Raw genomic sequence first — 24920 nt, 5'->3', positions numbered from 1 at the left:
TCACAGTGCCTGGTGGATATCTTCTGACCGTAGCACTTTATAGACAACCCAGTAGAAGATGTTGAAGATGAGGAAAGTGAAAGGGAAGACAGCTCGGGAAATGGTGTCAATCCTCTTGGCCTGGTCCACGTAGAGTTTTCGCATGGTTTCTCCTTCCCTTAGACGTGGGGCTGGAGGTTGGGGGCTGTAAATGCCAGAACCTTCCTTTGGACCTCCATCCCTTGCCTGCAGGCAGTGGCCCAGGCCATAGCCACGGAAATAAAAGTGACTTTCACGGATGATATCTTCCTCCTGGAATTACATGGAAGAAAAGGCAGAATTTGAGGTCACAGTTCTAAAGTAGAAGAATAGAGACCACACCACACAAGTATCTCAGGCGATGCTATGCAGACAGGGTAGGTGGGCACACAGGCTCAGCGCATGCTTTTTTATGGTCACAGAACTACTCACAAGATCGATGTACACTAAGCAGCTATACATGGCACGTATGGTATATGTTTATGATTCCATTTGCAGATAAGCCTTGAGCTGCCTTTTTAAAATGCATAACATCATTTAGAGCCGTCTACAACCCAGGAAAGTGCCAACTCACTGTGAGAGGCACATCTCAATGTCAAGTTCTCTCTGACTGGTAATAAACAGAATAAACAGAACAATGAAACCTTTAGAAAGCACAGCTGAGATAGTGAGACTTGGAAACTTGACTTTGATGACTTCCAAAAGCTGCAGAATTATTTCTCCTTGTACATAGTATCTTTTAAAAAATGTTTATCTCTGAAAATTCCAAAAGTTTTAAATAACCTCGTGGGTTATCCAAATTAGGGTAAAGCTGATTATGCTCTTGCAGATGTGTGTACTTCTAGGGTAACATTTATTACCCAATACACATTCCATTCATGTGCAGTTCGTGAATTCTGATGAACACTTTAACACTGAAGAGGTAAATTTTATCTAAGCATTAAGTAATGTAGCAGACTACACAAAGTTCATTTGTCCAATAAAAATGACAACTGACAACATTAAGTAGCTACAACACAGCTGGGAGTCAGGAGGTAAGGCCAGAAAGATAGGTGGATAGAGACCTAGAGAGAGATGCAGAGGGAGAAAGAGAGGAAAAAGAAGAGAGAGAACCAAAGCCCCTGAGTGATCAATAGAACTTTACTCATACAAGAGTCTTTCAGGGCCTAACTCAGAGCCTATTTATTGTTGATTTCTATACAACCTCAACCTGCCCCATTTTGTCTCCTTCTAAAGGACACACTGCCATCACAAGTGGTGGTTCACAACCTGGAAATTAGACATAGGACAGGTAAGTATATACTACAACCTAGGAATACTTCATTCAAAGATGGTTATAATTTTTTTAAAGTATCAATGTTTATAGCAGTCAAAGTTTCAGCTATGTAAGAAATAACCTCTTGTGGGATGGTACCAACTATCTTCTCAGTTTGCCCGAAACTGAGGCCTTCCTGATACTTAGGACTTTCAGTACTAAACAGAATAAGGCACATGTCTATACTGAATGGATATGACAGATATGCATAAAATTAGACAAAGTAGATTTCACACATGCTATGCAGTTAGAAGGACATCATAGGGTCTTTATCCTGGGACCTCTATAATTATAGTAACCCATTTCAAAATGGCTTCATCAATGAGATGTTGGTGTGGTTGGTCCCATTAATCCTTGATTATGATAGCACTAGAAGGCCTAGCCTGTCCCTGGGCATCAGAGGTGGACAAGCTCAGGTCAGAGATTTGTCAACAGATCCTATCTCTTTCTCTGCCTGCTGCAGGCTCATACGTGGGAAAGGACATCAGTCTGGCTCACCGCTGTGTCCCCAGTGCCTAGCACAGTGCTGGCATCTGATAGGCACCCAGTAGATATTAGTTGAATGAATGAATGGACTGATGAGCCACACACGGAATACAGGACAGGGAATGGCTTTGTTCTCATGAAGCCAGCATCCTCTCAGGATCTCAAACTGAAGAGTCTACTTAGAAGAGAATCTTAGCTACAGAGTGCCTGGCAGAAAAAAACAATTGCTTCTTGCCCCACCTCTGCACAATGGCCTGAGGTCCCTTAAAAAGAATGGCATCATTGGCATAGGGAAAGGTATCTCTAAGTCTGCCCACCAGAGAGCCTTGCTACCCAATCCTTGATTTTGCCAGCCTCTGTGAAGAGAGTTGTACATGTGTGCGTGCATACTAAATCACTTTGCAACCCTATGGACTGTAGCCCACCAGGCTCCTCTGTCCCTGGGATTCTCTAGGCAAGAATACTGGAGTGGGGAGCCATTCCCTCCTCCAGGGGATCTTCTCTACCCAGGGCTTGAACCTGCGTCTCCTGTGACTACTGCATAGCAGGTGGATTCTTTACCCCTGAGCCATCAGGGAAGCCCTGTACATGTGTAGGCCAGAGGCAATTCACCCTTATGGTGGTGCTTTGACCCTGAGTTGTTGTGATGGGGAGACCTCAGCTCTTTCGTCTAAGTTCTTTATACAACCTATCACCATAGGCCTCGGCTCACCTCACCTGTATTCTGTACTTCATTTACACACTGTTTCTTCATGACAGGTTGTGCTGGATCCATTTTACGGATGAAGAACCAGAGGTAAACAAAATATCACCCAAGTAAGTGAAAAATGTCCCTTGGACTGCAAGGAGATCAAACCAGTCCATCCTAAAGGAAATCAGTCCTGAATATTCACTGGAAGGACTGATGCTGAAGCTGAAACTCCAATACTTTGGCCACCTGATGCAATGAACTGACTCCTTGGAAAACACCCTGATGCTGGGAAAGACTGAAGGCAGGAGGAGAAGGGGACAACAGAGGATGAGATGGTTGCATGGCATCACTGACTCGATGGACATGAGTTTGAGTAAGCTCCAGGAGTTGGTGATGGACAGGGAAGCCTGGTGTGCTGCAGTCCATGGGATCGAAAAGAGTCAGACATGACTGAGTGACTGAACTGAAGTGAAAACTGAGGGAGTAAATAAAGTGAAGTTTTCTTTTGCTTTCCAGTTCAGAGTCCCTCAGACTCCCTGTTCCCCATTGCTCATCCTAATCCCTGTAGGTCTCCAGCTAGAGGATACAAGCATGGAATGTGTTTGTTTGCAAAAAGCTCTGAAAGAGAAAGTTAAATCCAACTTTTGCTATTTCTGTTTCTATAGATCTAATTATTTTCCCTTTTATCCAATCACAGTAAACCTAAAGAGAATTATTTGGAACTATTTTTCAAGCTGGAAAAAGCTATTTCCCACAGAAGAGGAAAAAAAAATGTCCAATAGTATAAGTCACCCTGGGCTTTAAAAATTTTTTTTTAACATATTGTAGTTGGGGTAGCAAAGATGAGTGGACTAAAATTCAAGGGTGAGGGTCCTGAATTTGGGTATTGCTTATTTAGGCCAAATTCAGAGGTGTGTGCGTGTTTGTGTGTGTGTTGGGGAGGGACAGTGGAGAGTTAAACTCCACTTTGTGGCTGTCATGCTTCCCAGGTGGCGCTAGTGGTAAAGAATCTGCCTCCCAGGGCAGGAGACACAAGAGACACGGTTGGATCCCTGGGTCAGAAAGATCCCCTTGGAGAAGGAAATGGCAACCCATTCCAGTATTCTTGCCTGGGAAATCCCATGGACAGAAGAGCCTGGCAGGCTGCAGTCCATAGGGTCACAAAGAGTCGGACATGACAGCACATTAAGCATACTTGTGGCTTCCACGGCTGTTGAGATGGAGCATTTTTGTGGCAGATGTCTATAGGGGAGGAGGGCTGGGGGACTAGAGAGGAAAGATATTCCAAAATCAAGTGGGGATGGGAATGCACAGTGTGGGAGATGAGCTGTGAAGATGGGAAGGATGGATCGATATTGAGTGATTATACTGAAGTGAAGAGAGGAGATTGGAGAATGGGGAAGGGTCCTGGGAGATGGAAAGAGGCAAGCAGGGTTCTGGGACCACGTTCCTGAGAGGATTGGGGAGTATTTTAAATTTCTTCCATTTCTCAAGTTATTCTGTTGATAACGGTAAGGCTTTTTCCTCTGTCCATCTTGAAAGAGAGCCCTTGCCAACAAGTCTGCAAAGATTGGTGGACTGGATTCTGTGGCTGCTGTGTCCAGAACCAAGTGCCAGGGCCTGTTGAGGTCAGAAAAAATGAGAAACAGACCCTTCTGTGTGAGGCTTCTAGACTAGCTAGGAAGACAAAGCAGAAATGTCTAGGAAAAAAATAAGCTATCTTAGACTGTGACATGGAAGGAGACCACTACAAAGTGCAAATGGATGGTTGAGATTTGGGATTTGAGAAGAACAGGATGAAGGCTGGAGCTTGATGAACAGCTGGCTGACTTCTGGAATACACCTAACTTGCTCTTGGCTAAGGGATCCTTGAAAATCCTATGGAGTCTCTCTCTCCCTTAAGAGAGCTCTTCTTAGACTGAAAATCACTTTTCTAGCTGGAATAGCAGGGTCCAGAGAGAGGTTCTAGAAATGAATCAACCCTGTATTAAGTTTTTCAGCCTGCTCAGTGACCTCCAGGATTTGGCTACATTTCTCCTGGGATAGCAATGACTGTAGGAAACTCAAAAAGGGACAGAACTAATGATTCAGGTAATGGTTTTCAGGTTTTATCTACATTAATCAAAAGCCTGGGCCACTTTGAGGCAGGATCCAGGTGCCTAAGCAGGGCCCAGGCTGCTGTCATAACTATGTAATAATAGAGCACTGATTATGACAGGCTTCATTATGAGGTCAGGATCACCCTGTATATGACCAGGAGGGGATAGGCTGTGGGCAGTTGGAGGTTGGAGAGGTGCAGGGAAGGTGGGTCAAGTGTCACCCTGGAGTAGCTCCACAGCAACTGCAGCAGTCTTCTGTTACCAGGACACCTGTAGAGGCAATCTAGCTGGGAAAAGAAGTCTGGAACGGGTTGGCAGACTGTTCTTTTCTAAGGTAAGCATGGAGAAGGCACCAAGATTAAAACCCCTATGAAGATAAGATTTGGGTGCCTCTGGGCAGGTTTGACACAGCTAAAGAGGTGGGAGCAGTTAACTTAGAAAAGGGTACATCTGCTTTCCTTGCCCTTCTGCCAAGGCCATATGTTTTTTCCCTGAGCCTCTGCCTAGGATGCTGCTACTAAGTCGCTTCAGTCGTGTCCGACTCTGTGCGAACCCATAGACGGCAGCCCACTAGGCTCCTCTGTCCCTGGGATTCTCCAGGCCAGAACACGGGAGTGGGTTGCCATTTCCTTCTCCAATTCATGAAAGTGAAAAGTGAAAGTGAAGTCGCTCAGTCGTGTCCGACTCTTAGCGACCCCATGGACTGCGGCCCACCAGGCTCCTCCGTCCATGGGATTTTCCAGGCAAGAGTACTGGAGTGGGGTGCCATCGCCTTCTCCTAGGAGAGGAAAGGCTTTTAGGACTCTTGCTCGGTCCTACTCAAGGAGGTGCAGTTGTGGATCACTCCACTAGAGGGCGTGCTTCCCAGGCCGCAACTCAAGGACTGAGGCCGGGGAAAAAATTGATAAATTCCGACGAACCACTAGATGAGACAAGAACCCTGCCCTCAGCAGAAAGGGACCTTAGCAAGGAACATGAAATCCCGGAGGTAGCTTTTGAGATATTTTTAGTGCAGACATATGGTAAGGGCACTCCAGGAGCAGCTGAAATGGGAGGTGGGGCTGTTAGGAAGAGAGAAGAACCTTAGTGTTAGAGTGGCCCCAACAAGCTAGAGCCAGTTCGCTTAGATAGATCGTTGTTTTGTTTCCCCACCCAGAGATCATGTGTGCTTTAGTGCCTCCAGATTAGGCAGTAAACAGGGAGTTGGAGCTCAGGATAGGCCAGAACTCTGTGTGTCTGATGATTAAGTGAAGCTTATGTAGCTCAGCAAAGGCTTTTAGTTTTGCTCATAATTGGGCACTTCCTTCTGTGACAGTGGCTCAGGCACTTCTGTTGTCATGACAGCGTACCTAGCACCTACTGTCTGGGCAATGGGGTGGGGGCGGGGGGAGGATGCACCGCCTCTGTTGTCATGAGGACAAGATCCCTACTCTGCTTCCCCAGGTGATCACAAACAAGAACGGGAGAAAATAACTCATGCCTAACAAATCTGATGCACCCAATGGAGACCAAGGCAAAGAAATGAAAGAGCCAGAAGATGCAAGTGGTAGTGTTTCAATTCCAGGTTAGTTATGTTGGGGACCCTTTTATAATGCTCCCCTAGAAAGGCACCAATGCCTGACTTGAATCTTAACCACCAATCAGTATAGGACAACCTGGGGTACCTTCCTCCTGGGTGGGAGGAGAGTCAGGAGCAACCACTACTAATTCTCAAAGCAATCTCGTGGTAAGTCAGTCAATAAGGTTCTAATATTGGCTAATATATTTGCAGTGCTTACTATGCAGGAGAATCTGCCCATGCCCTTAATTTACTCTGCTAGACGAATGTCCCATTGGACAGATAAAGAAATGGAATCAAAAAGGTTAAAGTACTTAGCTTATTTGTGACCAGCCTGGGACTAGAATCCAGGGTTCCTGACTGCCTGTCTAGTCCTTGCAGTCTAGACTGAGTCTTGGTTTTGGGGAGGAGTAGTAGGAAGGAAGGAGTCCAAAGCAGAAAGGAAGTGGGCTCCTCCCTAGTTATGCTCACCATGCGGTGGCGCCTCTGCCTTCTTCGAAGTCGAATGAATTCCTTATGCTGACGAGAGACGAAATTGACAGTAGCGTATTCCAGCAGGGCAGCGAACACAAAGAGCAGGCACACGGCCATCCAGATGTCGATCGCCTTCACATAGGACACCTGCAACATCCATCAGTGGAAGAGTCAACCTTCCTCGAGTTCTTTCACGGCCTCTTTCGTGGATTACCAGCCTGCATCAACTGCCTGCTATTCTGCAGCTTTATCCTGACTTTCTTCTCATGTTTAAAGACGCTTTCCTTGATATGTTCCGTTATCTGAAGGACTGTGTCAAAAAGATCAAACTACCCGTTATGCTTCACCCCTCTGCCCTCTTCACCCTCCACTTCCAGCTACTTTTCCTTCCTATACCTTTTTTCCTTCCTTTGTTTCTCCTTTTTGAATTTCTGCTTCTGCTTCTTATTGTCCTTTTCATTCTTATCCTTTTCTGATTCTTTTCTTTGAATAAAAAGCAATGAACATGAGTGCTGGATTTCTTTGCCTTCTGTTCTGTCCTAGGATAACACAGCTGTGGTGGTAATTGGGCAGGGTGTGTTATTCACAAGTGAGAAATATGAGGACATTCGAGGCCAAGAAGGGGAAAGTCTTAGCCAAGATTACCCAGTGAGAAGATGGCACTAGGGCTTAGGGATTCTGGGCATCAATTCAGCGATGCTGTGAATTACCTAGGTTGCAGTCTCAATACCAGACTATGAGTTCCTTCCTTTCCTTCCCCCATGTCTATTCTTCCTCTGACACTATGCTTTTTCCCTGCCATTCTTTGCAAGAGACACTGGTGAGGATTTGAAATGAGTGGAGAGCAGGGGCCTCATCTCTCATAATGAAGAGCAGAACAGGGTGGGGATCCCAATGGGGTGCACCATCCACCCCCTGCTATGGATGCTTCTGTCATTTTGAGAATGCTGGCTTCTGCCTGTCCAGTCCCTAGTGGTCTCCTTTACTACCTGCCTTGGTAGCTTTCAGGTACCATCAGCCCTCTGTATCCATGGATTCTGCATTTGAGAATACAGAGGCCAAATGTAAGGGACTTGAGCATCTGCTGATTGGGGTATCTGCAAGGAATCCTGGAAGCAATCCCCCAAGGGCACTTGAGAGGTAACTGTACTTTTCTCTCCCATTTCCTTTGTGAAGATTAAATGCTCACTTCTCTTGAAACAGGGTTGTGGCTGGGTGGGACCAGAGGGGAGGGCAGAACTCAGGTTTATGAAGTCCTTCCACTTCCTCAATCAGATCACCTCCTTACAAAGTTTTGAGTGGCTAAGCTCACCTTATGGGGCCCCTCAGCAGGAGTAGGATTCATGACAGGCAACTTCTTTCACCAGCCTCTGCTATGTTGGACATTGAGGATGCTGCACACTTCAGGTAAGGAGCAGGTCTCACAAGAGAAATCTTCCACCTCAGTAGCTCTTAATCAGGGCTGACCCCCACAAACATCTCCCCCCCCCCCCCCCCCGCCACCAGGGGCATTTAGAAATGTCTAGAGACATTTTTGGTCACACAGTTTTAGGGTGGTGCTAGCAACTGGCTTCTAGAGGCCAGGGATGCTGTTAATATCCTACAGTGCACAGGACACCACCCCTCCCCCCGCCAACTCACACAACAAAGAAAAATGATCTCAACCAAAATGATGATAGTGCTAAGATGGAGAAACTCTGCTCTATTTCTTTTAGGCCAGTTCTATTGAGAGGATAGTGGTGGGTTGCTAGGCAACCCTGATTAAGCATCCCTTGGTGTTTCCACTTTGCCACCTACAAAGAGGGCCTCCTATTTCATTTACCATCTCCCAGTCCCACTGTGCCCCCAGGGATAAGTAAGTGCTATGAAAATCCACAATGAGGTAATGACAGGGGAGGTCCATGAAGGACTTTGGATCATCAAAAGAAAAGGACACCTTAAGAGGCAAGAAGAAAGTCTTGTTAACAATAAGTGTCAACAATGTACCTTAAATATCTCTGGAAATCATCCACTCACTATCCTGATTCATCTGAAGGATTGCAACAGCTTCCTAAACAATCTCCCTGCATCTCTGCTGGCCACTTACAATCTGTTCTTCAAACAACAGCCAGAATTTTGTTATCAAAATGTAAGTTTGATCATATCATTCCTCTGCTTACAACCCTTCAGTGGTTCTCCACTATCCTTCTGATATAGGCAGTGCCCCCCTCAGCATGGCATTTAGCCCCTGCCTACTTCTTCAGCTTCACCTTGTCCCTTGCAATCTATAACCCTGTCATGCTGATCAATTTCAGTTGTCTCCCAAGGGAATCATCTCTGTGTATCTCTCCTTCACCTTGATGATTTTTACTTAAATATCCACTTTAGATACCATATCCTCTGGGAAGTCTTCCCTAATCATCCCGGTCTGGGTTGATTGCCCCTACTGGATGAGCTCAGGTTACCTGCACCTGAGCACCCATCAAATAGACCTGGCTCTTTCCTTCACTAGATTGTAAGCTCTTCAGTGGCAAGGACTATTATCATGTTCGCTGTTCTATCTCCAGTGCCTTGCTGAGAGTCTGGCATATAGTAAGTAGCTTTTGAATTAATGAAGAGGTGGATGGAGTATTTGTCTCTGCTAGTTCTGTTTGCCCTCTTAGCCTTCTTTGTTACTACCTGCCCCAAGAGCTGTGGGCCATTTAGATGACAGGAGTTTGAAAGAATTGGGTTCCTCCTCCCTGTTTCAACTTTAGGTCTAATCTGTCAGTCTCTAGTAGAAACTTCAGTAAAACCTTCCATTATACACTGAACCAACTGGAAGTTGTATAGATCAAGAGCCCGGCAAAGAGACAATGATGGGTGCCTTTGGGAGCCCTAGGCCTCATAAAGGCAAAGATGGAGTGGCTTCCAGTAGCATGGGAAACGGCCATCCCAGTTGAGTTCCCTTACAAAGTGACCCTCGGCTGCTTTCATCCTGGACACTAGAATAGTATTGGGGGTGAGATTGCTGTTGCTTTCAAAAGCCCCTGATCTGGCCCCACATTTTCCCTTGGGGCTCCCATGAAATCTAATGTTGCACAAACTCAAGAGTGAGCAGAAGCTCTCTGACTTAGTCCCTTGCTCTGTGGGGCTGGCCAATGAAACTTTTTAGTTCAGGGTCTATGCTTGCATACTTTGCTATTGGCCAATGAGGCCAAGAAAAGGTCATCAACATAGAGAACAGACTTATGGTTGCCCAAAGGGAGGCGGTGGGGTAGGGAAGGACTGGGAGTTTGGGATTAGTGGATACAAACGGGTATATATAGCATGGAGAAACAACAAGATCCTACTGTATAGTACAGGGAACCATATTTAGTATCCTGTGATAAACCATAATGGAAAAGAATATAAAAAAGAATGTCTATATACATATAACCTAGTCACTTTGCAGTACAGCAGAGGTTGGCACAACATTGTAAATCAACTATACTTCAATTTTATATATATATATATATATATATATATATATATATGGTCATCAAAATCTGATGAGGAGATACCAAATACCACAACCCCTTCCCCCAACCAAACCAAACTAAACCAAACAATCCTCCAATAAAGTACATTCTTTCTATATGAGAAAACAGAATGATTCCTGGGAGCAGATGGATGGTGTTTGCTCACAGGAGGGGACTGGAGAAAGGAGTTCTCTCAGCAAGAATAAGGCATAAACTGAAGCAACTCCCTGAGTTAGAGGAGAATCTCCTTATATGGCAGTGGCAATAAACTAGGGCAGGGTTCTTAGGTCTGAACTACTTTTCTTCCTCTCGTCTTCATGCAGGGCCACTACCACAGCCTCATCTGGTCCTGCAGCCTTCACCTAAGCCCAGTCTGCCTCTCACAGCCTCTTCGATATCCTTGCCATTTAGAAAACACACTTACAGGCCTACCTCAGAGATGTTGTGGGTTTGATTCCAGATCACGACAATAAAGCAAATCGCACAAATCTTTTGGTTTCCCAGTGCATGTGAAAGTTACAATACACTGTAGTCTAGTCAGCGTGCAATAACATTATGTCTAAAAAGACTATATGTATACCTTAATTTAAACATACTTTATTGCTAAAAAGATGCTAACCATCATCTGACAACTCAGGGTTGCCACAAACCTTCAATTTGTGGGAAAAAAAAGCAGATATGCAAAGCACAATAAAATGAAGTGCAATAAAATGAGGTATGCTTGTATAGGAAATTATCTCTGACAACTTTCCCTGTGACCTGATCCTAATCTCAGCTTTGTCACTGTCTGTCCCTAGAGGAACTTAGGATCATCTCAAAGGTTTCCTGGTGATTCAAAAATAATTGAGAGCACTACCAGCTGCTTTAGGCCTAGGTCCACTACCCAGTCCTTTCCACCTAGACCCCTAATAATTATAACAATAACTAACATTTATTGAGTGATTATTATGTGCCAAACACCATTCTCTCTGTTAATACATTATCGTATATATTTCTTGCAATAACCCTATGGAAGAGGTAATATCCCCACGTTACAGGTGAGAAGACTGAGAAGGAATTTATCTGAGATCACCATTAGTAAATGATGAGGCTGGGACTCCAATAAAAATCTACCTGTCTAAAAACAAACAAACAAAAAAACTACCTGTCTCTAATCTCCTGCTCTTAACAACTATTGCCCCACCACCTCAGTATATAGGAAATTTGTAAATTCAGTCTGAGTGTCCAGATCACCCCCTGTTTAAGTCCCCAGTAAAAGTCTTCTTAAGAATAAACACTGGGAGATATGAGATCACAGGGCCTGGTTTCGAACAAAACGGAGCAAGAGGGAATATGTTCACTATAAGAGCCATAAAAACTGTGTTGTTTTGCTTTCCATTATTTCTCCATGGCATAGTACAATGCCTGGTACACAGTATGTGCTCAATAACTATTTACTGAATGAATGAATTAGCTTGCTCCCTGATCGTCTCAGAGCCTTGCTGACTTTAAGGACATTGAGGTGATGACCTCTAAATTCTGTTCATGAAGACATGAGGCAGGGAAAACCTGGGTCCAGTCCCATCAGCATAAATCTCTCTGTGTCATCAAAATATCACCTGGCCCTAGAAAATCTGTGTCCACTGACTTTAATTGCTATTTGCTGCCTCAAAGTTTACTCACCCCTAAAGAAGGGACATCGTCTCTAGAGCTCTTTGTGATAGTATCTGATTTCTGACATAGCGAGAAACAGACGTCAATTTAAAATCCTTGTATTTCTTTGATTGTTCCTTGTGAAGCATGACCTTGAGAAAGTCATTCTATCTCTCTAGGCTGTAATACCCTCATCCGTGCCAGGAGGAAATGGGGCTTTCTACTTGCTGAGGGTCTTTTGATCTTGGACATGCTAGTATTTTCTGATGAAAGTCTAAGTCAGCACTGTCTACTCATTCCCTAGCCAGACAGCATCTGCAACCCCAGTCTCCACACTGTTTGCAATGTTATTAGCAGTGTGTTCCAGGGAAAGAGAATGCAGGACACCTGCTCTTGCTTGATGGCTCTTCTCTACTTTAAATCCAAGGAAAATAGTCAGTGGGAGGGAATGGGGGAATGAATGGGAAATGGGGAGCTCTGTGGCAAGCAAGGTCCCTGGCATGTCTCTTCACCTTAGGCAAAGAGGCCCGGGAGCCAGAGCTCTGAGTTGTCATGGTGAGCACAGTGGTGATGCCTAGGCCCACTCGGGCAGGGGCAGCATCCATGTTGATCCAGAAGGAGACCCAGGACAGGATGACGATGAGTAGGCTGGGGATATACATCTGAATCAGATAGTAGCCCATCTGTCGTTCCAGGTGAAACTTTACCTCGATGCAGGTGAATTTCCCTGCAAGGAAAGAGGTGAGGTGTCAGGCTGCAGGTCCCCAGCCAGCAGCTGAAACTGAGAGGCAGGAGTAGGGCAGCCCTATCTCTGTAGACCAGCCTCTGGGCACCTAAGCTGGGTCAATAATTGAGCCTTTCAAAATGGTCCCAGGTCCCAAATGTATGTTTTGATGAAGCTCTCAGAGTAGCCAACAGAGACCTGACCTCTTGCTCCAAGCACTTTAGTTGCCAGCAGAAAGCCTTCCCCTGAAAGAGGATTAAAAGTGGGAGGACTCCAAAGCCAGGCTGTATGGGTTTAACTCCTGAAGCTTCTGCTCACTAACTGTGCGACCTCAGGTGAAACACCGAAGCTTTTCAAGTTTCAGTTTCCTTGTCTATAAACTAGAATAACAACAATATCCATTCCATCACTGGGCAATTGTAGGAATTAAGTTAGATGATGCATTTCAGGTGTTGAATACATAGGCAGCTGGTACTATTCTCATGATTAACAAAGCGATGAGCCTAGACTCCACTCCAATCTCAGCATCCTTGCTGGTGTGTCCTGAAACCCCTGAAGCTCTCCAGCAATGATTCACTGAGATAAACACTGCCTGTGTCTTAAGCAAGTAAGAAGAGCTGGATAGCAAATATCTGGAAACAATGTCCAACAGAGACCAGCTCTGGACGGTGGGCAGCGAGTTCCCAGACAGCATTAGGCAGCAGCGTCCTATTCCACCAACAAAAAGTGTGTTGGCCCCCGGCACACGTACCAATGCTCTCCTCTTCCTCTGACAGTCACCTTCACTTTACCCTGCTTCCCAAGCCCCAAGGCTAAGAAAACACTAGCTCAGAGCTTCCCCTGGCAGTAGATGCTTAGGATAACCAAGGCAAAAAGCAGACGATACATATATTGTTCTTTTATTGTGGCCCAGTCTTGCTGTTAGCAGGCCTGTCTGATTCCTCAAGGTTAGTGATTTCATCAATGACTGGCTAAGACTTTGTCATGCGTGTGATGCTGTGATCTCCCACTGTTGCCTGAGTCCACCTCACTTCATCCCACCCCAGGCTTCTAGCCATGAAATGTTTTTGGTATCCATATTTTCTTTCTTTTTTTTTTCTTTTTGATGATAGCGGTTTTGTTTTCCATGACAAAATTAACACTTGTTTAGCACAGAAAAAATGTGAGAGGTAGAGAGGGAATAATAATATTCATAAACTGACATTTATCAAGCCCCTGCTAAGTGCCCTGACTTTATATAGTTTATCTCATTTAAACCCCATAGCAACTCTTTGGGGCAGGTAAAATGATTCTTTCCCATTTTACAGGTAGGGATATGGAAGCTCCTTTGAGATTATGTTTCCTGAGGGTTCCCAACTAGTAAATAGTGTGGCCAGAATTCAAACTCAGCTCTATCTGATTCCAAAGTTCTTGCTCTTATCACACTGCTTCAGAAACACTTGGTGCTATTTTCTTCCAGGATTTTAAAACAAATGCTTTTGGTTTGTTTCTTTCACCACAATAGAATCATTCTGTGTATACAACTTTGAATCTTAACCTTTTCCACTTGTATTTTCCAATGTTGATATAAGCACCTTGCAAGCATCCTTTTAGACCTCTGGATAATATCCCAGCAAGCAGATGTGCTATGTAATTTATTTAACTTCTGCCCTATTGGTAGATACTAAGAGCAGTTCTGAGTTTTTGCCAGTATAAACAATGACCCAGGAGCCCTCTTGAGGTCTAAAGTCAATATGATTTTTTGGAATATTTCCTTAAAATAAATTCCAAGGAGCAGAATTCCTGGATAAATAGGTAAGGAAAAAAATCTAGGTTCCAGACTAAAGTTTCTTAGTGTGCCGCCTGGACCACGTGCGTCAGACTCCTCAGGATTCGTGTTCAAATGCAGATTTCTGGGCATCACTCCAAGCACATGTACTCAGAATCTCTGAGAGGTAGAACCCAGGAATCAATATTTTAACAGGCTCCCCAGGGAAATATGATGCACAGCAAAATTTGAAAACCATAAGTCTATATACAAATTGCCGGGGTTTTTTTCCTGAAAAAGTTTACACCAATTTCCACTCCCACCAGCATTTTCTAAGTTCAATGGCTCATTCCTCTCCCCAGCTATCTGCACCCCTACATACACAAACACATATCCATAGGCTTGCACCCAAAGCATATCAGCACACCGTTGGAGGGACCCAAGATCTCCCTTCTTCAGCTTGTGGCCCCTATCTCAGCGTCATAGCTCTTCACAACAGCCAAATGGTCAGTGGAAATGAGGAACCTACAGCAATTAGGGAAGCTGCAAAAGGAAGGTGCTCAAGCTGGAAAAGCAGCTGCTCTTCATTTCCAGACCCAGTTTTCACACCTGGGAAACCATGTCAGTTCATGAGACTTGGGCACTGGAGACAGTGGCAGGGAGTGTGGACAGGAAGCCAGCTGGTCCCTGAATTCTGTTCTCTCCTGCTTCAGTGTAGTCATTGAATACTGCCAGATGTAGAAATTCCTCACTTTACACATGAAGTTGGTCTCAGGACAGATGGAACACTCCTGCCACTCACTGACACAGGACCATTTGTTCTGCAGCATATGATAGGGACAAGAATATGGGCTTTGGTGGTGGAACATGGGCTTTGAATTGAAATCAGTCATTTACTAACTGTGGGACTTGGATATCTGATTCAATTTCTTAGAACCTCAGGTTTTTCTTTCTGAGAAATGGGACTGATCACCACTACCATAATGAGATAAGACATATAAGAAACTTAGCACACCATTGGGCACAGATTGGACCTTCAATAGAGGCCAGCTGCCTTGCTCCTTTCCCTCCCATTTGGAGGCCCTTCGTGCAGCCCACAGCCAGTAAGATCCTAGGTTTTTTTTTTTTTTTTTACCTGTGTTGTAGTGCTTGGTACAATAGCCTAGATCCTTCTCATCCCGCAAGATAAACTGAGGCAGAGTCAACCCCTCGGCCACTTGGACAGCAGGAGCATCTTCCAGCCACTCAAACATGAGGTCATTCATAGTGTAGCCAACTGAAAGTGAAAGAGATGGCAGAGGGCTGCAGAGCGTGGGTGTTGGTTGGGGGTAGGGAGAGGATTAGAACTGGCAGGAAAGAACAGATGAGGAATAAGGCCTGGGTTTTAGGAGTTTCATGCTCATCTGGGAAAGAAAAAACATTCTGAAGAGGGTACTTGATCAATTGCTTCATGTGCCCAGCCTAAGTGGGTAAATCAAGAAAGATTTCAGATTCCTCTCCTACCTAGTTCTCAAGCATTAGAAAGTCCCGAAGAGAAATTATTCTGACAGACCTAGAAAGCACATCAAAAGGCTTGGAAAGATGTCAAGGAACCCAGCTGGGAACCTCCTGCCCCATCTGAAACCCAGGGGAGTAAGCATGTGTACTGACCACATACCTTGAGCTGAGCCAGCCTTGGAGCTGGGGCTTCTGCCACTTCACTCCAGGGAGGAGAGAGCTATTTATACCCTGCCAGCCATGCATGGGCCAATGTGCATACCACAGACTCCTAGCCAGGGCCCTGAACTGGGGCAAACTGAGAGCTAACATCAAAAGTGCCAAGTTGCTCATGGAGAGCTAGAATTTTGTGAAGACTCTTGCCATATAGATGACTATATTCACATGTTGGGTAGAAATGGGAGCAGAAACACAAAGGCTCACAGATGTCCAGTGTAGGGCCTTGGCCCAGAGTAGCTTTGTGACTTTAGGCAAGTCACTTCCCCTTCTCTAAAATGTTCCACTTACATTTCAGAGGAGGTAATGAGGACTTGGACGTGAAGGTGGTTTATGAATTCTAAAAAGCGGACCACATAGGACAAATTCTATCCATCACTGTTATTATATGTTAGAAACCGACAGACAAGACTTTTCCGAGGATCAAATGCATAACTCCTGATCTCGCAGTCTCACTTGCCCAGGAGATGGCAAAGAAATGGACATGGGCGATGTCCAGCCTTGTCATCCTTTAGCTTCTCTGCACTTGGGACAGCCCCTGCAGGCTGTCACCCTATGCCCTTGGTAGCCCTTGGCTGACCTTGGTACCCTGGGCACTGTCTATGCCTAGAACTGTCCTTTCTCACTTTTCTACAAAAGTAATCTGTACACACTGCTATATGTAAAATAGATAAACAACAAGGGCCTACTGGATAGCATAGGGAAATATATTCAGTATCTTTTAAGAACCTATCACGGAGAAGAATCTGGAAAATAATACATATATAATGGAATCACTTTGCTGTACATCTGAAACTAACAAAACATTGTAAATCAACTATGTGCTGTGCTCTGCTTAGTCGCCCAGTTGTGTCCGACTCTCTGCAACCCCATGGACTGTAGCTCATCAGGCTCCTCTGTCCATTCTCCAGGCAAGTATACTGGAGTGGGTTGCCATGTCTTCCGCCAGGGGATCTTCCCAACCCTCAGATCAAACTCAGGTCTCCTGCATTGCAGGTGGATTCTTTATTGTCTGAGCCACCAGGGAAGCCTAAGAACACTGGAGTCAGTAGCCTATCCCTTCTCCAGGGTATCTTCCCAACCCAGGAACTGAATCGGGGTCTCCTGCATTGCAGGTGGACTCTTTATGAGCTGAGCTACCAGGGAAGTCTAAATCAACTATACTTCAATAAAAAAAGAGTTGTTCACAAAGAATCAGGCTTCAAAGACTGCCCCATCCCTGGCAACTCTAGATTTGTACAGGCATCTTGAATATGTGAACTCAAAGGAAGTAAAGGTAGAATTCCCGCAGGCACTGTGAGAGGGAATGTATCTCTGGACACAGGAGGTACTCCTCAAATGGCCCTCCGCATCCAGCCCAAGCACACTGGTATATAAGGTTGGTACCTTCCCACCCTCCGGCCCTGTAGGGCAGCCAGACCTTCAAATAGCGAGGGAATGGACAAGCACATTAGACTGGGTGTTCAGGAGCTCTGGCTTCTAGTCTTACCTGGGCCAAGAGCTGACTGTGTATGTTTGGGGAAGTCCATCCCCACTCTGGGCTGCCCTTCTCCTGTCTGGAATATCACAGCATGGGGTTGACTATCTCAGGCAACTATCTCAGTTGGTGTCTCAGGCATCACTCTGTGACTTTCTAGGGACACTTACAGCTCTCCAGCTGCATCGTGCAGGTCTGGATGTCCATGGGGAAGTTCTTGAGGTCCATCGGGCAGGACAAAATGAGAGTCAGCCTGACAGGGACAGGAAGAAAGAAGTCAGGCTGGCTGAGTGTGGCCCAGCACAGCACAGGGACCTTCCCCCCACCCCTCTGCCTCTGCCCCTTGCCCCGAGTTCTCCTGGCCATCTGCCAGCTGCACCTGATGCTGTAGAGCACATTTCCATTCTTGAAGATGCGCAGCAACTTGTTGTCTGTGGTAACCTCGTGGAAATTGGCCCCTTTCTCATTGGCAAAGAACAGATCTGGCTTCCAGATTGAGTCCAGCATGGAGGGATCGAGGTCCAGCGAGTCATCAGGATATTCTCGGTAGGCCAGGCGTGGGTCGTTCCACTGCTGTCGCAAGAAGACATTCACCCGGTAGTCCTGGGAGGGCACAAAGATGGGCCCATCAGAGGCAGTGTTATTGCAGGGACTAGCAAGCCTACCTGCAGAGGAGGGCCACTAGGAGGAAAATTCTGGGAACACATCTCAGGAGCAGTGGGCATTTTCCACTGGAGAAGGAGCCTGCCTTGGGCTAATATGGCAAAGATGGGAAGGCAAAAGACATCCATTAAGCTCTTACTATGTGCCTGAGTCTTTGCTAAGTGCTTTCTTCATATGCATCATCTTATTTAAATCTCACGTCAACCCTGAGAGGAGAGTGCTGTTATGATTCCCATTTTACAGATGAGGAAACTGAGACAAAGAGAGGTTTCAGTAAATCTGCCTAAAGTCATACAACTATTAGATGGTAGAGTCTGAGATTGAATGCAGGTTTTTCTGATTAAAAGCCTGTGCTAGTCATCATGCTATCTTCCAAACTCAACCGTCTGCTGCTTAGGCTAGTCTGCCTTTAGCCACAAAAACCCTGGGCTGGGGAGAGATAAACTCCTAGTGACCACCTTTGGACATCCCATGGCTTTAGCCATGACCCTGAAACAGGGAAAGGATGGCAGAGGAGAGACTGGCTTGCTATCTGGTGGGCTTCTCCCAATCACACTAGAGAGGAAGGGGGGGCATGGAGATGCTTTACCATGGTAGTCTCGGTGACGGAGCCAAAACTGTTGATGAAAATGTTGCAGGTCACATTCACAGGCGGGCCTAAGGGTAGCAAAGCACAGCCGCATTGGTAGAGCATTCCAGGAATCTGGGAGAAGATTCCAAGCCTGCCTCTCTGAGCTGGAGGCCAGGGCACTGCTGGGAGAAGGCAGTGCCTGGCACACAGACCCAGGGTGATGGGGTGGGGAAGCTCCTCTGAGCTGTGAGTGCTAGACCTGTTCCCCAGCCTCCTGGCTCTAAGGTAGGCAATGGGGGTGGCTCAGTGTCCCCAAAGGGAGTGGGGAGGGGGAGGTTTTATAGGATGAATACTTCTTACCTTTAAAATTAGGCCGAATCCTGGCATCATACCCAGATGTTCGCCCCATAAGCTTGTCCAGGAAATCAGAGGGGGACATGGGCTGGGACTCCTTGGTCCCAGGTTTGACTTCCTCTTTTGCCAAGGCCACTCTGGACAGGAGAGAGTTAATCACTGAGATCAGTTGTCTGTGCATGTGTGCTAAGTTGCTTCCATCATGTCCAACTCTTTGTGACCCCCATGGACTGTAGCCTGGGGCTTCCCTGGTGGCTCAGCGGTAAAAGAGTCCACTTGCAATGCAGAAGATGTGGGTTCTATCCGTGGGTCAGGAAGATCCCCTGGAAGAGAGCAGGGCAACCCACTCCAGTGTTCTTGCCTGGAGAATCCCATGGACAGAGGAGCCTGGCAGACTACAGTCTGTGCGCGCTCAGTCATGTCCGACTCTTTGCAACCCCATGGACCATAGCCCAGCAGTCTACCACATATATTAGATCTTTTTGCTCTCACAATGCTCATGTTATAGGCCAAAAACTGTTATTTCCATTTTACAAGTGAGTAAATTCCTTCCAAAGAAGGAGTGATCTGTGGGACTGTAAATCAGTGCAGGCACTGTGAAAAACAGTATGGAGTTTCCTCAAAATATTAAAAGTAGAACTACCATATATCCAGCAATTCTACCTCTAGGTATTTATCCCCAAGGAAACTGATATTTGCACCTCTCCCATGTTCATAGCAACATTTGTAATATCTAGAACAAGGAAAGCACCCAAGTGTACATCAACAGATGCATGGATAAAGAAAATATGATATATACATACATACATACATACACGCAGTGGAATATTACTTAGTCATAAAAAAGAAGGAAAATTCTGCCATTTGCAGCAACATGGACAGACTTGGAAGGCATTATGCTAAGTCAAATAAGTCAGATGAAGACAAATGCTGTATGATCTCACATATAAACATGGAATTTAATACATAAATAATAGATAGATAGCTAGACAGATAGATCAATCAATCAACTAACCAAAAGAAGAATGACTTGCCCAAAGTCTCACAGCTGAGGCCTCATCCAGTGTTCTCTTTCTGATGGTGTCTTGAACACACTCAAACATGAGTGACAGAATTAATGTAGCTGTGGCAACACTTTGTACACCTGGCCTAGCCAAGGATGGGAAGGGCTCGAGGGCAACTGACACCCCTAAGAGTTGGTTTCCGTTGTTTGGCCTTCATGCTGATCTCTCAAGGGCTAGGACCCAGCTTCTGGAGAGGGCAGTTTGGCTTCTGCTCCAGCAAAAAGCTCTGGACCTCTGTCCAGGCAGCTGCAGGCAGATGAACTTGCTTTCGCAATAACATAGGCAGAAAAAAGCAGGGCTCTAGGAGCAAGGGAAAGACTCCTAGTAAAGAAGCCATGCTGTGAAAGTCAACTCCCATCTTATCTCCCTAAGAGCTTCATTTCAAGAAAGGCCCAGTGTGCTTTGGCCTAGCCTAGAGGCCAGCCCTCTTCTCCCCTGACAGGTTTTCCTCTAAGGGGAGCAAAGTTTCTCCCATACGCCTGCTTGTCTGCTTAGCAGCCAAAAGCTAGACCAGGGACCAGGAGTTCAGCAAGGGCTTGAGGGCAAGGGAGGAGCTGAAGCTCGACTCCTGGCTGGGCCCTTGTGCCTCCTGCTCCATCCTGCTGTCATCCCTAGAGCCAGCTCCCCTGTGCCAGGAGGTAAGGTGACTACTGTCCTGGGTCTGAGTCTCCTTTGAGCCAGCGGGCTCCTCTTTCCCAGTAAATCTATGTACTTGCCAGTGACTGATACAGTAATAAAAATAGCTGAGGAACCATGCTAAATGCTTTATCTAGTAGTTCTCACATCAGTCCTCTCAATAAGTACCATTATTATCCTTTTATAGGTGAGGAGTGCAAGATGGAGCAATTTATTCCTGATCATACAGCTTCTAAATGGTAAAGCCAAGATTCCCACCCAGAGCTCTTGACTTCAAAACTAGGCCTATCCATAGAGGTAAAGAACAGACTTTTGGACTCAGTGGGAGAAGGAGAGGGTGGGATGATTTGAGGGAATAGTATTGAAGCATATACATTACCATATGTAAAATAGATAACGAGTGGGAGTTTGATATATGACATGGAACCCAAAGCTGGTGTTCTGTGACAGCCTGAAGGCGTGGGGTGGGGAGGGAGATGAGAGGGTGTTTAGGAGGGAGGGGACACATGTATACCTATGGTTGATTCATGTTGATGTATGGCGAAAACTATCACAATATTGTAAAGTAATTATCCTCCAATTAGAATAAATAAATTAATTAAAAAAACCCTAAGTCTATCTATTGCAGTACTGAGATACTAGCAGCCCCAGGCAGGCTGCCAAGGAGCCAGAGATGGGGAAGGTCAGTGGCAGCCTCACTCTGACCCCTAGAGTCCTGCATTCTCGAATCCCAAGAGCAAGAGGAAGCTCTTACCCTGGGAACAAAGGCCACTTGGCCCTGAGCAGGGGTTGCCAGAGCAGGTGGCTTAAGCCTGCTCTGAAAATCCAAGGAGGCGCTGGTACAAGCCGAAGTCGTCCATGGCTTCACCATGGGACGCCCACACTGGCCAGGTGCTGCTGCTGGCCGCCTGCCATCTGGCCCCCGCCCCCAGGGAGGCCACGTGGACCTGAGTGTGGAGCAGCCAGACCCTTGCCACCATCCTCAGCCCCACTCTCATGTCATCTCTCCCACTGGCCCCAGCCCCAGGACCCTGGGACTGGCTGTGAACTCAGCTGTCTGGGGCCCCAACCCCCGTGGGAGCCCATCTTTTCCAGGGCTACCTCATTTGTGGACCTGAGAGCAGGGTCATGGTATGTAGACTCTCCTTTCTCCCATTCATTCCTGGAAAGTTCCAAACACTGGCAGGACTCAGGAGGCTCCAGAGCTGGAAACCTTTCTCATGGAAGGCCCTGGGATGGGGTAGGGGAGAGAACTCCAATTCTGTTATTGGGTGCCCGAGTGACCTTGGCCAGGTCACCTGCCCTCTCTAGGCTTCAGTTTCCATAGTTCAATGAAAGACTTGGACTCAAGGCTTCCTAAGGGCTCACTTGCTCTAATCACCAAGGGGGCTTTGCTGCCACCAAAGCCTGGGCCTTGGTGTAATTTCCCCACCACCAGGGCCAGCGAATGCCAGCTGGGTGCCCCCTTCTGCCTGCATCCTCATATCAGTTCTAGCTGAGCTGCCATTGCCATTCTACTTTGGGCTCCTTTTCACTCTGAAGAAGTTTATTCCCTTCCTGCCAATGCCACTGAATCCCTGTCTGCCTGCCCACTCACGTGTCTGCCAGCACATGAGAAGGAGGCTCCTGGGGTGCTCCCTGAATGAAGAGGAGGATGATATTGCGGTGGCACTCACCCACCTCCACCTTGGGAGGCACTCTTCTGACCAGTTCAGCCCAGGGCACAGCCATCTTTCCTCTAGCATCCTCTGTCCACCTAACTTCCCCTGTCTACCTAGACTGCCCGCCCCCCCCAACACCAGCTAGTGAGAAAAGTGGGAATCGGTGGGGGGGGGGGGCATTTATAGGGAGCACAAAGCTTGTCTTGCCCCAAAGCCCAGGAAATGATGGCCACGTAGTACCACTCCAGGGAGCAGCCAGGTGCTCCCTGGGCAGGGTAGGGAGAGTGCAGAGGGCCCAGCTTTGATCAGCCCGGCTTCATCCTAATGTGGTTTGGGGAAAATCCTGGCTCGTTGTAACCTTTGGGTGAGCAGCTGGCAGAGGTTGGTGTCATTTTTAAGGATTTGAGGGGCGTGTGGTCAAGTTGGGAGGGAGATAGGGTTGGAGGGCAGGACAGATGGCTTCTGTTCAGGGGCTCATTCCCTAGCCCCTACCCTGACCCAGGAAGCTCTCACCCATGCAGAAGCCTTCCCATCACCTCTGGGGCTTTGACATCCTTCACGAAAGGCTCCTGGGATCTCAATGGAGGTGAGTGAGTCTGCCTCTGGAGCCATCCTATCCATGGGCTTTTGGCAAACTTCAAGGAAACTCTGCCGGAGCCCCAGTTGCCCCCTCCCCAGCCCGTGTTTGCATGCATCTCCTTCTCACCCCCACTCAGCTCACCTGAGGAGGACCTGTCCTGGCAGGGTCCAGAGGAGAACGAAAGAGAGGGTTACTGGAACGAGAGTTGTCATCCTGTGGGGACCCTGGAGTCCTTTTCTCAGCCTGGCTGCCAAGGTGAGAGGGGATACCCCGGGCAGGAACGCCGAAAGTACAGATCCTTCTTCCTGCTCAGGCCGCTCTCGCAGGGAACCTGAGGGGGGCCGGGCTAGGAGTGGCGTGCTCTCTCCCCACTTCTCTCTTCTTTGCCCCGTCCCTCTCAGTCAGGGGGCCAGAACTATTCCCCTGGAAGTGATTCTGACACAGATAACCCTACCGGCTCCTGCTCGAGCTCGCCTGGGGCTCCGGAGGGCCTCAGCCTGCCTGCCTGCCGGGGGTGCTGAAGGAGATTCTTTTTGGGAAGCAATCACTCTCTAAACCCCGGAGAGTCTTGGAGGAGAAGGGGGAGGGAGACTGTATGAAGATGTTTCCCTCCCTCCCACCTCCCCCTGAGATGCACCCTCCAGAAAGCAGCAATTTAAAGGCACAGTCGCCGGCAGCCGCAGCCGGAGTTCAGAGCGAGTCCGTGTGTGTTGTGTGCCGGGGAGGAGCTTGGACTGCCGCTGCAGCCTGGAGAGGGGCCGGAGGTGCTCTGTCCAGCTTCTAACTCTCTGGCTGGAGGAGTGCCTGCGAGCTGCCTTTCTTCCCCCACCTCGCCAGCAGTTTCCCTTTTAGCCTGGAGCCAAGCGGGGGCCAAACTCTAAAGTCTTAATGATTTTTTGTAAGAGGGAGAAACGGCCTGAGAGGGTTTAGGCAGAGCCACTGGGTATTCTCCAGGTAACAGTTTCAGGGCTGAGAGGAGGCAAGAAGGAGGAGGGGAAGGGCAGGGGCAGCTTTTCCTCAACTCTCTGGATGGAGACAGGGGGATGAATGATTGCTGGGGAACTTGGGAGTCTTCTTCCTATGTCTGCCTGCCTATCAGTCAGTCTGTCTGCCTGCTTGCTCCATCTCCTTCATCCTTAGAGTTGCACATCCTCTTTCCTGCCTACTTCCCTCCCTCAGGTCATCTCTGCTGAGCTTGTGGGCTCTCTGTAGCTCTCTGGAAACCCCCTTTCCCCAGACTGGCTAGGCTGTGAGGAGGAATAGGGCAGAAGCTGGAGCAGGGCAAGCCTGGCACACAGCAGGCTTTGTAAGCTTTGGAAGAGTCAAGGGGACCAAGAGCAATGACCTGGCAACCCCAAAGCTTAGGATGGAGGAGAGAGCTGGGGAGAGTGGACCACCCACCCCTCCTTGCTTCTCATTTGCTTACAGAGTACAGCTGCTTGAACAGTTCTTTTCCTGTCAACCCTTCCCCAGACTTGCTCAGCACCACCTGAACCGCTCTGGTCTAGGACTTCTCTGAGGGCCTCACCCACTATCACTTCCTCTCTCACTTTTCTCTGCTTTCTTCCTCCCTCTCTTTCTGAAGCTTTCCTTCATCCACACTCTCTCCATCTCCCTCTCTGTTTCTTTTCTCTGTCTCACCTTCTAGGTCTGTCTCCCCTCTTCTTTCACCCTCGCTTTCTCTCCATTCCCATTTGTTTTCTATCTCAGCTTCCCATTTTCTCACTCTCTCCTTTTTAGCTGTGGCCATGAGAAGCCAAATGTTTTCATGTTTTTTTTTTTTTTTTTTTCAGTGGAAACTCTCAGGACAGCTCTTCTGAGTTCTTGAGGGTGTGCTGGGCGGGGGTGAGGTGGGTGCCACTTTCTTAGGGTCAATACCTGAGCCCCACCAGAGAGGGATGTGTGGAGACTGCGAGCTCTTCTAACAGGATCCATCAGCTACTTAGAGGGATTAAAGACAAGGCTACAATGAGTAGAA

General features: G+C 47.2%; 1 protein-coding gene across 1 annotated transcript; it reads right to left on the bottom strand.

The window, feature by feature from the left end:
- Positions 1–23154, bottom strand: LOC128069810 (glycine receptor subunit alpha-4). The gene is made up of 9 exons (XM_052662982.1): positions 23084–23154; positions 19008–19138; positions 18666–18733; positions 17793–18016; positions 17584–17666; positions 15359–15499; positions 12265–12479; positions 6639–6788; positions 1–291 (listed from the first exon to the last, which is right to left on the bottom strand). The coding sequence occupies exons 1-9, from the start codon at positions 23152–23154 to the stop codon at positions 1–3; spliced, it is 1374 nt and encodes a 457-aa protein (XP_052518942.1).
- Between the last annotated feature and the right edge of the window lie 1766 nt (positions 23155–24920).

This window comes from Budorcas taxicolor, chromosome X, assembly GCF_023091745.1.
Source record: "Budorcas taxicolor isolate Tak-1 chromosome X, Takin1.1, whole genome shotgun sequence".
Taxonomy (NCBI): domain Eukaryota; kingdom Metazoa; phylum Chordata; class Mammalia; order Artiodactyla; family Bovidae; genus Budorcas; species Budorcas taxicolor.
Note: the sequence above shows the minus strand (reverse complement) of the source record. Positions and strands in the feature narration are given on the sequence as shown.

Bases quoted from the DNA above. Each gene is read 5' to 3' on its own strand.
- LOC128069810 (XM_052662982.1), bottom strand. From the start codon at position 23,154: ATGACAACTCTCGTTCCAGTAACCCTCTCTTTCGTTCTCCTCTGGACC. The intron at 18,734-19,007 runs GTAAGAAGTATT...TGCTACCCTTAG, and splicing joins GATTCGGCCTAATTTTAAAG to GCCCGCCTGTGAATGTGACC. The intron at 292-6,638 runs GTGAGCATAACT...ATGTAATTCCAG, and splicing joins GGCAGAGGCGCCACCGCATG to GAGGAAGATATCATCCGTGA.